The sequence below is a fragment of the Aythya marila genome, assembly GCF_965140915.1.
Source record: "Aythya marila genome assembly, chromosome: 13".
NCBI classification, from domain to species: Eukaryota; Metazoa; Chordata; class Aves; order Anseriformes; family Anatidae; genus Aythya; species Aythya marila.
The window spans coordinates 15633601-15646791 of record NC_139054.1 but is presented as its reverse complement, the minus strand read 5'-3'; the positions used below and the strand labels follow the sequence as shown (position 1 = coordinate 15646791).

At 50.7% G+C, this 13191-nt stretch overlaps 1 protein-coding gene across 2 annotated transcripts in view; it reads right to left on the bottom strand.

Moving 5' to 3' along the window:
* Positions 1–11503: 11503 nt before the first annotated feature.
* The window catches only part of LOC309883091 (BTB/POZ domain-containing protein KCTD12-like), a 28437-nt gene continuing 26749 nt past the window's right edge, over positions 11504–13191 (bottom strand). Inside the window, exon 6 of one of the 2 annotated variants that reach the window (XM_082770817.1) lies at positions 11504–12264. In XM_082770817.1, the coding sequence (XP_082626943.1) occupies positions 11768–12264 (497 nt within the window). In that variant the 3' untranslated portion in view covers positions 11504–11767. The remainder of the gene's footprint in view (positions 12265–13191) is intronic. The other variant, XM_082770816.1, reaches the window with a different exon arrangement.

Below are 13191 nucleotides of genomic sequence, written 5' to 3'. Positions count from 1 at the left end.
GTGAGGGATGCTTAGGGTATCGAGGGAGTGTTTTTCTTTTCTATATACACCTATAAAATAAATAACTCTGCAGCCACAGATTCCTTTATCCACCTTCCAGTTCCTTATGATCCTCTGGGACTCTAATCATGGTCCCCAAACCGACTTTAGCCTCCTGACCCTAACCTGGAGATGCCTGCCAGCCCCAAGTAGGTGCTTTTTTATCACCCCAAACCCAAATATTATCCTTCAGGACCCCTACACTTCTCACCACAGCCCTTGCCATGGGGTGTCTAAGGCCAGACCTGGGTGCACTCCAAGATCTGCCCACCTGTGGCTGGAGCTCTTTCAAAACCCAGCCAGAGCTTGGTTCTCCAAAGGGTGGTTTGCCCCAGAGGGTCCCAAGGCCTTGCTATTTGGCAGTAGCTGCTTGCCCTGGCCAGAACTGGGCTTTTCCAAGAACTGTCACTGAGGTTTGAGGTGGGGATGGGTTTGGTGTGGCCATGAAGGACGTTTGATACCCATGGGACCAGCTCCCGGCTCCGCGAGGCAGGAGGGGTGGAGGGGCGCGCGGCAGCTATTTATATCTTAAAATTAAACCATCAGAAGAAATGTGGCGTGAAAGCCTCTCTCTTCCTCATGCACTATTTAGGAAGCTGGGGCTGGAAAGCATCAGCCGCTCGGGTTTGTATTTCCCAGCTGTTATGGGGGAAATGCTGGGGAGGGGGAAGAACGCAATGGATGTGCCCAGGCATTGTCTTGGCTCGGCACAGCCCCAGGTTCTGGGTGTGCCAGGACATCCTGCAGATCCCACACTCCCCCCTTTTACGCTTTCCAAATGTAAGGATTGGGAGGATTTGTGTCTGACTGAGTGCATTTGTGTTGTGGGGGTGCAGGCGTCGTCCTGAGCCCGGCACGGCAGCATCTGGGTGATGCACATCAGCTTTTCTACAAAGACCTTCCCACAAGCTTTTTATTTTGTTCCCTGGGGAGCGAGGTCTCTGAAAATCAGGCATCCCAAGCATCCCAAGCTGGATTCCCCAAAAAATGCAGCCCTGGGAATCCCCGGCCCCTCTGCAAACCACAGCCCTGTACTTTGCCCCACGGATTTTGTGGGGTTCAGGCTCTGCTGTGACCTCCACCCGCACCAAACCCAGGATTTCCCCAGCCAAGAGAGACCTTGAGAGGCTTCGGCAGTGGCGTCTTATGGATCCTGCTGCTTTGCTGCAACACGGGAAACTGCTTGTTTCTGTTTGCATATATTAGCCCTGTGATGAATTGCACTCCCTTCGAATTTTTTTCCCTGCTGCTCACGCTCATGGCTGGAGTGGGAAGCTGTCTCTTTTGATTTACGCATCCTCTTTACGTGGGGAGGAGCCCGTGATTCAAACCCCCATTTGCTCACAGACTTCTCTGCCTCATTTTGCTTTCGCCTTGGGTTGCGGTCAGCGTTTGAAAGGTCAGGGGGGGAGCGACCTTCCCCTACCCCGTGCTGCGCGCTGCAGCTGCTCAGCGGGGCACCAATTAGCGCCGATCCTCAAGTTCAACAACATAATACCCACGCAATTTCCCGAGTGCTGCCTTTTCCGGAGAGTTTGGTTTCAAAGGCATTCCTCTGCGGTCAGGAGAAATGCTACAAAAACACGAGATGTGAGCGCTCGCGTCTTGTTTGCTCGCATCTCTCTGTGCCTCGTTCACTGCGAGGTCTCCAGGGTGTTGGTGGGAAGAGATGGAAAGAGAGCAGCGAGCATCTGCTGGGGATGGGGACAGCCTGGGAGGTGCTGTCTTTACAGATTTTTCCTTTTTCCTTGTTTATTTTTAATGCTTCTCACCAGCTCTTCCAGCACTGCACGGTGCCTCTCGCCTCGTGGAGGCTGCGTTAGTTTGTGGTGCAGCACTCTGCCTGCAGCAAGAGCTAAATCCTGCGAGAGATGCTGAGCTGGGGGGTCCCAGGGAAAGGCAGGAGCCTTTTCCATAAAGGTCTTTCAGCAAGGTCTTTCCTGAGCCAGGTCCCTTCGATACCCATGTCCCTACCCTGGAGCAGAGGCCGTGCATCACCTCCGCCCTGGGGAGGCCAGGCCTGCCTGCTGGAGCCCCGATGTGCCCCCACGTGCTGTGTGGGTCCTTGTGCTGTCCCTAGCATTGCAGCCCCCAGCAGCTCAGTAATATTTACAGCGAGAGCCTCCCCACGACGGGGCCGTGAAGATTAATGGCTCCGACGTGTGCCTGCTCCGTGTGAGCACCGCTGAAGGGCACCTATGGAGCGAGTTGATAAAGATGGCTTAATGGGATGAAGGGTATCTCTCCTGATGAGGCTCAAGCGAGGCAGAACAGCCTCTGCATGCCGTGCATCGTGCCCTTCCCACGAGGGCTCTGCCCAGCACCTCCTGGTAGTGGCAGCCTCGACCTGTGACTGCATCTGGCAGCATCACCCGTGCCATCCTCCTGGCGCTCACCTTTGTCTCCCTGTCTGGGTCATTCCTGCGGGAAAAGCACCTCTGTTCCCCTAGAAACCTCCCTCCCTGCCTTCTTCCCATCTGCCCAAAGGTTTCTCTGTGGGGCTCCGCTTTTGTTCCTGCCTCTGCCATCTGCTCGTCCCGCTGCCATCGCGCCTGCCCTGCAGAGAGCCGGGAGCAGAGCCGGGGCTCCTGGCGGCCGGCTGCCTCCTGGCATACTCGGGCTTTCTGCTCGGTGAGGGCTCCAAGTTGGATATTTTCTCTTTCAGCATTTACCAAGCATCTTTGGAGATCGCTTTGCAAAATGTTTTGTTGTTCCCTCGTACGTCAGAGAGCCGTAATTTCCCAGGAGGCAGGAATTTTGTCTGTCTGCCCATCCTTTAGGCCGGTGGTTTCAGGGCTAATGCAGCGCTTTGTGGGGTTATTTGCGGAAACGTTTGACTCCTGGTCTCAGTTTTCTGGCCAAGCAGTTCTTTACTGCTTTTGTCTGTGTTCTGGTTTCTCCAGAGGATGGGGTGGGCTACTGCCACCGAGATGCTTTATGGGTTCTTCAATACTGCCCGTGCTCAGCTGGAGCGCAAAGTCCTGGGCTTGTGGGCAAGTGACTGCAAACAGAAATCAGGGGTGCAAATAGAAATAAATTCCTACTATGCTTAATAAGCACACGGAGTTATAACAAACAGCAGTATCACCTTAAGTGATTAAAACCAAACACTCCGCATAAGCCTCAGTTCTTCTCAGTGTGATCTCTGTAATACTTTTTGCAAGTCATTCGTCTCTGGACAGCAGCAGTATGTACTTACACACTAGCAAGGAGAAATAACAAAACAAAACATCCCGGTCACCTCATTTCCAAAGAAATTTTCATCTGTCTTTAAAAGAAAAAAGGATTCTAGAGACTATATCCACTGATCCTACCATTTTGTGTAGTACTGTTTGAGAATACCTCTTTTCAGGTATTTCAGGAAGATTTTACCTCTCAGCTCACTTGAACCAGGAATTTTTCCCCCAAGAATAAAGCACAGATTGAAACTGGAGCCAGAAGCCACGGTCTTCTCTTGAGCTGAGTGCTGTGATCTACTGACCCAAGAAGTAAATACTGGTTGAGGCGCAGCCACAGCTGGTATTTGGTTGTAAGAAAACTAAATGGGTTTCCAGCCTGACCTGCTGCCCTGCCACCACCCGGCGTCCTGGCTTGAGATGCGAGGTGTGTGTCAGTGTGTAGATGTACAAATGATGTCAGGCCACCAAATCCATCTCTGCTGATGCGGGCTTGAATTCAGTGGAGCATTTTCCGCCATCTGCTTAGCTCATCTGTGCATCCCTCGCTCTGGACAGCTGTACCCCTGCTGGCTGGTGGGACCCGAGCCCATAAAGCACCTCCTGCATGTGATGTGCTGGTGGCCATCAGTAAATCAAGCCCAGAAACCTTCCTGGCCATAAGCCGTTAGAAATCCAAATCCTTTGGCTTTGCTTTTTCAGGTGGTCTGGAGGAGCCCCTCGCATCAAGCTGCAGGATTGCAAGGTGGGGATGGGGGTGCCGGGGACTGTGGGAGACCTCATGCCCAGCTCTGTGCCTCTGCTGCCGAGTCCTGCTGCAGAACCCCCGCAGTCCTGGGCTTTCCCCACAGCCCTCGAGTTGTCCCTTGCTCTAAGTCCTTGCTTGAGAAAATCGAGGTAACATTTCCCATGCAAAAATGTACTGCTCAGTGGCAGCCGCCCCACTGTGCTCGAGACTGAAATGTCAGCTGGCAATAAAAACATTCCTGTAAATACTCTTTATTAACAGGAGAGGCATTTAACACATCTCAGGCATTTTGCTTCTCTGGGCTGGTGGCAGAAACGTTAACAGGACGATGTCCTTTCCTCCTGCTACAAACCCGAGCTGCCTCCCCCCTCCTCACCGGGCTCTGCCTGTTTAATCTGATTTTTCTCGATCTGCCAAGATTTACAAGCACATTTTTACCCAGCTGAGCAGTGGGGCTGCCCCATGAATTTTTAACTCCCCTGTGCCACTTCCTAGCTCTCATGGCAGCTTCTGGGCTTCACGTGGTCCTTCTGCTCGGCCAAGCTTTGGTGGACAAACCCAAAGGCTTGGCTGCTTTCCTCCCACCTTTCTCCTGCTGAGGACCTGGGACCAAGCCTCAGCCTCGCTGCTGATGGCATTCTAAATCTCTTTTTATTCTTGATTTTCCTTTTGTTTGTCCCCAGTCGTCGGTGGTTTACGCAGCTTAAAGCAGTCCCTCCTTATAACCTGGCATCCTGGCCAGAAAACCAGCAGAAATACTTTTTATATGATTTTTGTAGAGCTCTTCTCAGCAGAAGGAAAGTGCCAAACATTGCACCCTGGGCCCCATTTACACACACATCTGCTTTTTATATGCACTAAACTGCATGCTAATATCTGCCAACAAGATCGTGCCTGGCTTTTAGAGGAACTGTATCAAACTGTATCAGCATGTGACAAATAAGCAATAAATTTTACCTATAAATGTTTATTTTATTTCATTTATTTATTTATTTATTTTTAATCCAGGATGTTTGGAGAGGTCCTGCACCGGTGCCAGCCTTGATTTTGTGCGAAGGGATTTTTGTGCATTTTGGGCATGGCAGAGGATGCTCCAGCAGTGGGATGTGAGGGTTTCCAGCTCCCATGCACTGCTGCTGCAGGAATTCATCGGCAGGGATGAGGCAGGAGCTTGCTGGCACCAATCCTGCTCCCCTCCCTGCATCCCTGGAGCTCCCTGCAGCACCCAGCTCCTTCCCATCGAAGGATGCCAAAGGCACGAGGTGCTGCAAATAGCAATGGGCAAGCCATAGGGTAAAGTTGTTTCACCTCATGGAAAGTGAAGCATGATGAAAGCTGCAAACCAGCTGTGTTTTCCCTTCCCATGCCTGTACGCTTACGTGGCATGGTGCTATGTGTTTATTAGTGTCTACCCAATAAATATTAACTTCATCTTTCACTGAAATGTAAAACTTGAAGTCATTGAAACAACCAAATTATTTATTTCATGTGTTGGAAGCCGTGTTTGGCCCCAGACATCCAGCATGGAGGTGTCAGAAGACATTTTTTTTTTTATTTTCCTCTCTCTCAGTGACTTTTTACAAGATGTTCCATCTTCCCTGGCCCTCCCGCCTCTCTGGTGGAAAACCATCGTGCAGGAAACACCCTGGTTGCTTTTTCTTGAGGACTAACTGCACAATAAATGCTGCCTCATCCCCTGAGCAGGTTTTATCGAATTACAGGGCAGGCACCGTGTGCGGCTGTTTCTGCATCTCGGATGGCACGTGGGTCCTGCTGCACCTCCTCGCTGTAATTTGCCTCCCGTTTCCGTGGGTAATGTGTAATTACTGCAAAATTACACAGCACTAGCTGGCAAATAACGAGATTTAGCTAAGAGCTGGGTCTTGGTTTGTCCTCAGCGATGTGTCTGCTATCCACGGGGTCTGTGGCCAGTCCCCTGCAGGTCCCTCTGGATGCTCTCAGTCATGACAAACACGAGGGCTACCCAAAAGCTTTGGCTCTGCAGAAAAGGGCGTTGCAGCACCTGACCCATCTGAGTCCCTCACACTACCAATTTCCAGCTCTGCAGCAGCAGGACAGGGCTCTCAGGTCCCCGCAGGGATGTCCCTGAGGTCTGTGCCTGCTCCCTGGTGCCACCGGGCAGCTGCTCCTGGCCCCCAGCTCCCGGCACGTTTTGGGATAAAAAAATCTAGGGTTAGAATAAAACCCAGCGTTAGAAATAGTTGGAAGCACCAGCCTTGGACAGGTGAGGTGGGTCCCAGGGGATCAGAGCTGTTGATGTCTAATAAGAGAGCGTGGAGAAAAGCATTAAACAAACAGAGGAGCAGCTTAATTTCCCTGCAGTGCTTAGGCTGGCGCTGCCTGTAACTAATGGGGGTTAGTTATAGACTGTAATACGTTTTCCTCGTGTAGGCAGAGTCCCGGTGGGTTTTCTGGGTGTTAATATCATCGGAACTGAGTGATTTAGTCTCAGCCGAGCAGAAGACGATCTCTCTCCCCCTTCTCTGCTCACAAGCCCCATCCATCCTTCCGCACGGATCCTGCCTCCCGCCTGCCCCGTTACCCACCAGTGGGTGCAACTTTTCCTTTTAACGCCACGCTCGTTTCTGACTGATGTGAGGTTTCTGCAAAGTTCATCGATCCCAATCTCGTGGTGCTTGGAAAATAGACATAGATCATTTTAATTGCCGAAGAGGAAAAACGAGTTTATTTGACATAACTCAGGCTGCAGCATTCCTTTGGTGGAGCATCGGGATCATTATGTCAATTAAATCATTGTATGCATTAAACCAAAGCAAGCTTTTTTTTTTTTTTTTTTTTTCCTCCTTGCTGGCTGCACAATGACTTATTTGATCAGATACTCCAGTGTTTGACATGAAAATGAGCATTTCCAAGTTTCCTCACTCCTAACCATTACAGCCGCCCCCCCTAAAACATCCCTGCCGTGCCTGTGGCTCTTCACCCGGTGGGGGCAGCATCCGTGGTGGCTCTTTGGTAGCTTTGGGATGGGAAAAAGATTCAAAAAGTCTTGGATTCAACTTATTTACGGTGCAGCCAGTGGCTGTGCTCGGTGGTATCGATCCCTAGCATCTCAAAACCCAAACACTGCAGCATCTCTGGGCTGTGCTGGGAGCCTGCCAGCTCCGCACTGGTGGGACTGGGTTGGTGCTCCGGGGCAGCTGGTTCCATGCCACCCCTCTCTGCTGCCAATACCAACAATTTATGACATGTATGTATATTAAATCACGTGTGCCTGAGTTTCTGAGGCAGCCTGGGAAACCTCCACATCACTTTTGCAGGGCTGAGTGGTTGACTGTGGTGTTTTCCGAAGGGTGTTCCCAGGACCTAGGGTAAAACCAACGCAGTTCTTACTCGTGTGTCTTTCTGTCCCCTGGGGACACGTGCAATGGGAAGGGGCTGATTTTCCTGATGGCAATGTTTTCATTGCAGGAGCCTTCCCATGCCTGGTGGAAGAGGCTGAGTAAGCTCAGCGGCAGCACTCCTACAAGGAGGATCTATTAGAGTGCAGTATGGGAGGCAGGAGAGAGCACTGGGGTTGGATGTTTTTTTTGGATTTTGTCTCCTGGTGGCCAAGAAAAGAGTAAAGAAATGTGTTTCCTTGCATGAGGCATAGCTCCAGCCATAACCCCAGTGGTGCTCAAGGGAGCAGAGCTGGGTAGAGGATGCATCCCAGGCAGGGCAGGAGTCTTGTGCTAAAAACTCCATTCAGGACCAGCTTTGAAGCCTGCTTGAATAGCAGAAGCCCCTCCAGTTTTCCTGGCGTGATGCTGGTCCCAAGGGCTCTGCCAGGCCCATCCCACCACACCTCGGAGGATCTGGTGCCTGGAGCACTGTGTTTTCCCTGCTGGACCCGTCCTGAGCATTATTATTTGGGCCATGCTTCCCGGGTTTTAAATTATTCTGTCTCAACTAGCTGATGGCATTTGTTACATGTCATGCAATGTTCCTGGTAATTAATTGGTATTTAATTAATTAAGGGATAATGGCATTCAATTAAGGGATGCCTGTGGAACACTGTCACTGGGTAATTAATGGCTTCCTGCTGCTCAAGCAAAGCTGAGGCATTTGTGGAAAATAAATAGAGGAGAAGCTGAGATGTTTGTTCCCTTGGCAGGAGACTGGTCATGTCCCAGAGCTCTTGGATTCTCCAGGACCCCATTTCCAGACCTTTGTCCAGGGAGAGCCAGGCTTTTCCACCCAGCACACTTGAGATTGCTGCCACTGACATCCAGGAGCATCCTTTCTGGTAGAAAACAGCCCTCATCTCCTCTTGGCTTTGGAGCAGAGCATGTAAAAAATGCAAATTTCCTGTGACATGAAGACAAATGAAAATGGATTTCTTGAGCCAAACAGCAAACCCAGCCGCAGCTGGCTCTTCCAGTAGCAGGCAGCCGTGGTGCAGAAGTGCCCCTTCCACGCTGCTGCATCTGAAGAGATACAACGTGAACATTGCCAGAAACTGTGGTGCCTTTGTTCCCCAACAGCCTGCAATAGGTTTTCCCTAAAAAGCCATAAGCCGTTTTTGTTCCGAATTTGTACTTCCAGCTGAGAACTGCAAAACAGTTAAGGGGGAAAAATGCAAATTGGCCTTTCATGGGTTGATTGCTGATGCCTCCTCTGGAGGAATTGCTTGCTGGATCTAATTGTTTAGCCCAGGAATGTAATGGCACTATTAATAATTTACTGTTCCTTTACAGTGGCTCCTTAAATGCATTGTGCTTTCGTTATTTTCCTGCACTCCTATATAAACAATTTTTTCCATTCTAATTCCTTCACGCATTTCAGCTCCACTTGGGTAACAGGACCAGGATGCAAGGAAGCTCTGGGATGGAGGAAGGCCAAGGGAATTTCCACTGCAAAATTAAAGCCTATGAGCTGGTATGGTTAACCATTTCTTTGTCTTTCCGTCCCGTGTGTATTTCTGAGAGCATGTGTGTGTTCATGCCAGCATGTGTGAGATGCACCTGTAGTCACTGATCTCTCAGCATTTTTGGGTTGTTTTGGATGAACCTTTTTTTTTTTTTCTTTTTCTCCAGTGGAGGTGTACAGGATGGACGTGGTGGAGCCTACACACTTTCCTGAGACCTCTGGGATGGAAGGTAATGTGGAAATGGAAACTCTAATTACAGATCCAGCAAGCTCCACTTTCTAATTAATTGCAGATTAAGTTAAAAATAGAACTGGTTATGTAAAATAAACCTAAAAGCCCCAGTCTACCTGGTTACACAATACCCAGAACAATGATCTCTGCTGAGGCTTAGTTCAGGGTGAAAATGCTCCAGGTGTGGTTTTTGAAGACACGCAGAGCAAAATGGGGCCAGTTCTGCTGGGAACCACTGTTCATATCCTAATGTGGGGCTGGTGCCCATGCCCTGCTCCGTGCCTGGGAAGGGACTCCCCAGTCCTCCCACTGCACCCCCTGCCGTAGGCAGAAGGCTCATCCATCAGCTCATGGACACCACTCATCATCCTGGAGGTCCCCAAATGCTTTAAAGCCCACCTCGTGCAGTTCCCAGGGCAAATCCCACCTCTGGAGCGAGGACACAACATGACTCTCCCTGTGGATCCAACAGTGCTAGCTGTTCTTCATCATTGTTCCCCAAGCAGGGTTGCTGTTGTGCCACAATCTCCCCACCAAATCTTCTCAAAAGGTCACTTGTGTGGGTTGGGGTCCAGTTTAAGAGCAGTTCATTGATCTTTTTTTGTGTGTGCAGAGCTGCCTTGTGCTAAGGTGGGCAAATTCTTTCACTTCTTAGCATTTGTAATTAAAGCAGCGACTGCAGGCATGATGGATACCATCAAAGAATACCAGGAAGGAGGACGAAGGACATCCAAGGGCTTCTGCCGAGAACAAGCATCTCCTTCCTTCCCAAACGCCAGTCTGCCCCAAACACTGAGGAATAAGTTTGGGGCAGAACTGGCACTTCTCACAACTGGAGGCTGATCAAGGCATGTGGAAGAACCTGGGATGGCTGAAGCACGTTTTTGGGCAGTAGCCATGATACCCAAGTCAAGAAGTCTTGCAAAACTGACCAAGACAGGGCTGTCTTCAGTCGCCAGATCAGATGGTGGGATGTTTGGCAACTGGTTTTGGCACCAGCCCCAGTGGACCACCGACTCAACCCCATCCAACCCCTCATGCTCTTGCACACTCCTGTCTCCTGGGGATGGTGTGCAAGGGGCCTGGGATGGTGTGGTCCCCCCCTGCCTTTATCGAGGTTTTCACTGACTCTGCCCCAGCCTTATCTCGTGCCGCTCTGGCTCTCCAAGTTCCTGTAAACATTTCTGTAGCGTGGCTGCATATAAAAGGAAGAAGAATGCAGATCTGTCCTCCCCATCTGCCTCCCCCTGAGAGGCCAAAGCAATTCCTCCCGACAAAACCTCGCCACAGCAAACACTCAGCGCGTTTTTCACTGGGTTGTTTTTGTTTTATCTAAGAAACCTCGCTGAAACTCCTCTGTGGCTTGTGTTGGGGTGTCAGGGCTGGGGATTGCTCCCTTATTCTTCACCTGTGGAGCTTTTTGGAGGTCACAGCTGGAGCAGGAGGTGGTTCTCTGAGCTGCTGGGGGACCAGGCTGGTGCTGGGGGCAGCAGGCTGCCAGAGAGTCCTGCCTGGCACTGCCTGGCAGGACTCCTGAGGGTGACAGGGGACATCTCAGGTCAGCCAAAGGCTATGCTCTGCTACTCACCTTCCTTGCTTACCTTTCAGATTCTCAAAATTCACTGTTTTAGGTCACTAGGGCCAAAGTTGCCATTGAACATGTGACCCCATCCAGGTCTCTGTCAGTGAACAGCAGATCCAGCTGCACATCATACAATTGGCCCATCCAGTCACAAAATTATCCACAAGTTCCTCCAGAAATCTCCAGGAGTGCTTGCATCCCAATCCGTTGTCCTTCCAGCAGACCTCACAAGAGCAGTTCATCACCCAGATGTTTCCTCAAGTTGTTTACAGGCCTCGTGCCCGTCCTCACCCTGATGGGGTTGGCCTGTAACATGCCGCCAGCCCAAAGCCACCCTCCCTGGCCCATCCTTGGGGCGCTCACCCAGTCTCCCATCCCGTGGAGGAGCCCCATACACCTGAACTGCAACATTGGGTTCCTCGTCCAGCCAACAGCTCCTGAAGGCAAGGAGAAGCCAAGAGCTTCTGGTCAATATTGGCCTTGTGCTGAGCCCTCCCTCTGGCTGGAGGCCCCAGCGCGAGGCTGGGCAGCGTTCAAGTATTTGTCTAGGAAAAGGAAAATATCTGCGAAACATCACAAAGAAAGATTTTGCTGAATCCCAGCCCTCCAGCTGCAAATGTTACAGATGGAGAAGTTTTGCCAAGAACGTAAGGGAGTCAGATGCACGACTTCCATTAATTTAAAGAAAAGCGAACATCTAAGCTGCTTGCACAGCTTTGAGCAGCTAAGCTCAAACATCTGTGCCGAAGAGACAAGGAGACTGGAATTTGTTTTTGACACCAACTACAGTTTATTATTTGAAACGCCAGGAAAATCCATTCTTACAAACACGAGAGCTTCTGCTGGATGGCAGCTTTGGCCCTGACAATTCACCCCAGGCCTCCTTCCTTTTTCGGTGTCCCTCCAGCTAGGTTTGTGCCCTTGGGACATCACACATCCCTCCTGATGTCTACGGTGAGGAGCACGCTGTCATGGGTATAGGCTTACAACCCTTTTGCTCACTGGATGGGGCTGAAGGAGCAACCTACACTCCTTGCTCAGGCCTGTGGGTATCCCCAGCCACCCACGGACATGAGCGGAGAGAAGGACGAGCTCTCCTCTCACAGCTGGTATTTCCTCAGCAGCTCACTCTGCCACTGCCGCTTCTTGTTGGGGAAGGCGAGGGGGATCTTGATCTTTCGGAAGTCCTCGATGCACTTCCCCAGCTCTGACTCCAGCGCCTTCCTCTCCTCGCTCAGCCCCGCGGCCACGGGGCTGCTCCCCACCCCGTTTTCCTTCACCGTTGCATGGTCGCTGTTACACCTCTGCCCCATCTCCTTCACCTCCTCCAGCTTCTTCAGGGACTTGGAGAAGTCCAAGGTGTTGGGGCGAGTGGGGCACTCCTCGGGGGCTTCTGGCTGAGGTGTGGAGCCAGGAAGGCTGGGGTCATCCTGTCCCGATCTCGGGTCTTTTGGGATGCTCTCACTCGTGGATGGAGTGGGACTGGGCTCGCCGTGGCTGCTGGTGCTGGGGGATGCAGCGTTGTACCCACCGCTGGGGCTGGGGGGGTCCTGCCTCGTCTCCTGGCCCTGCCTGGGCTCCCCAGTGTCGGTGCGGGCTGCAGGAGGGAAGCAGAGAAATGCACAAGAGGGGGAATTACACGGTCCCTGATGGAGCAAAGCCAGGGTGCAGCCACCTGGGGGACATAGCTCAGCTCACTTGGGCATTTTTTTTCTCTAAAATATCTGAATTCTTAACCTACTGCATTTTTTCCCACACTTTTTTAGTGCATCTGCTAGCAGAGATATAAAGCAGGGTATAAAATATTTCTATTTTAAATCCCTCCACCTAAACTTTGTCCCCCACGGAAGTAGAAAATGTCAAGGTGAATTTTTAGTTTTTCCTGAAAACTTTTTTATTTTATTCCCCTCCCCCCTTTTATTTTATTTTGACATTTGCTTCAACTGCTCCAGCACAAAAATTACTCGAGGTAGAAAGCTGAAATGTCATCCGTCACTGAGGAGAAACCTTGAAGGTTGGATTTTCTTCGTCAAATCTCTCCGGGAAGTTACAAGGATGTATCTTAGCCCCAAATTCTTTGAGTGATGGAATAAAATCTCCAAGTTCTTATACTGCTTTAATCATCTTATCTGAAAGCCTCACAATTGCCTTTGTGAAATGGGACACGAGGCAGGGGGAACATAAGCTGATGAACCCAAATTCATACGAGGAGCCTAGAGCTTAGCTGGAGACTGAATTCAAATCTCTTCATTTCTTCTCCTGCTTCTTCGCTCCAAGACCATCTAACGATGATAGCTAGCTCAGCACAGCAGTTTCTCTCTAAGGCTTTCAACACTTTTTGCATCACATTATTCCCATTTGAGGCACAGAGAGGTGAGATAACTTGTTAAGGTCACCAGGCTGAGAATGAAGCCCAGATCCCGTGGGTACTGCTCCTGTGTACTCTCCGTGCCAGACCACACTGATTTGCTTTGTGTGGTCTGGAAAGGCTGGGCTGAAATTCAGCTGCCAGCCTGCAAACCTG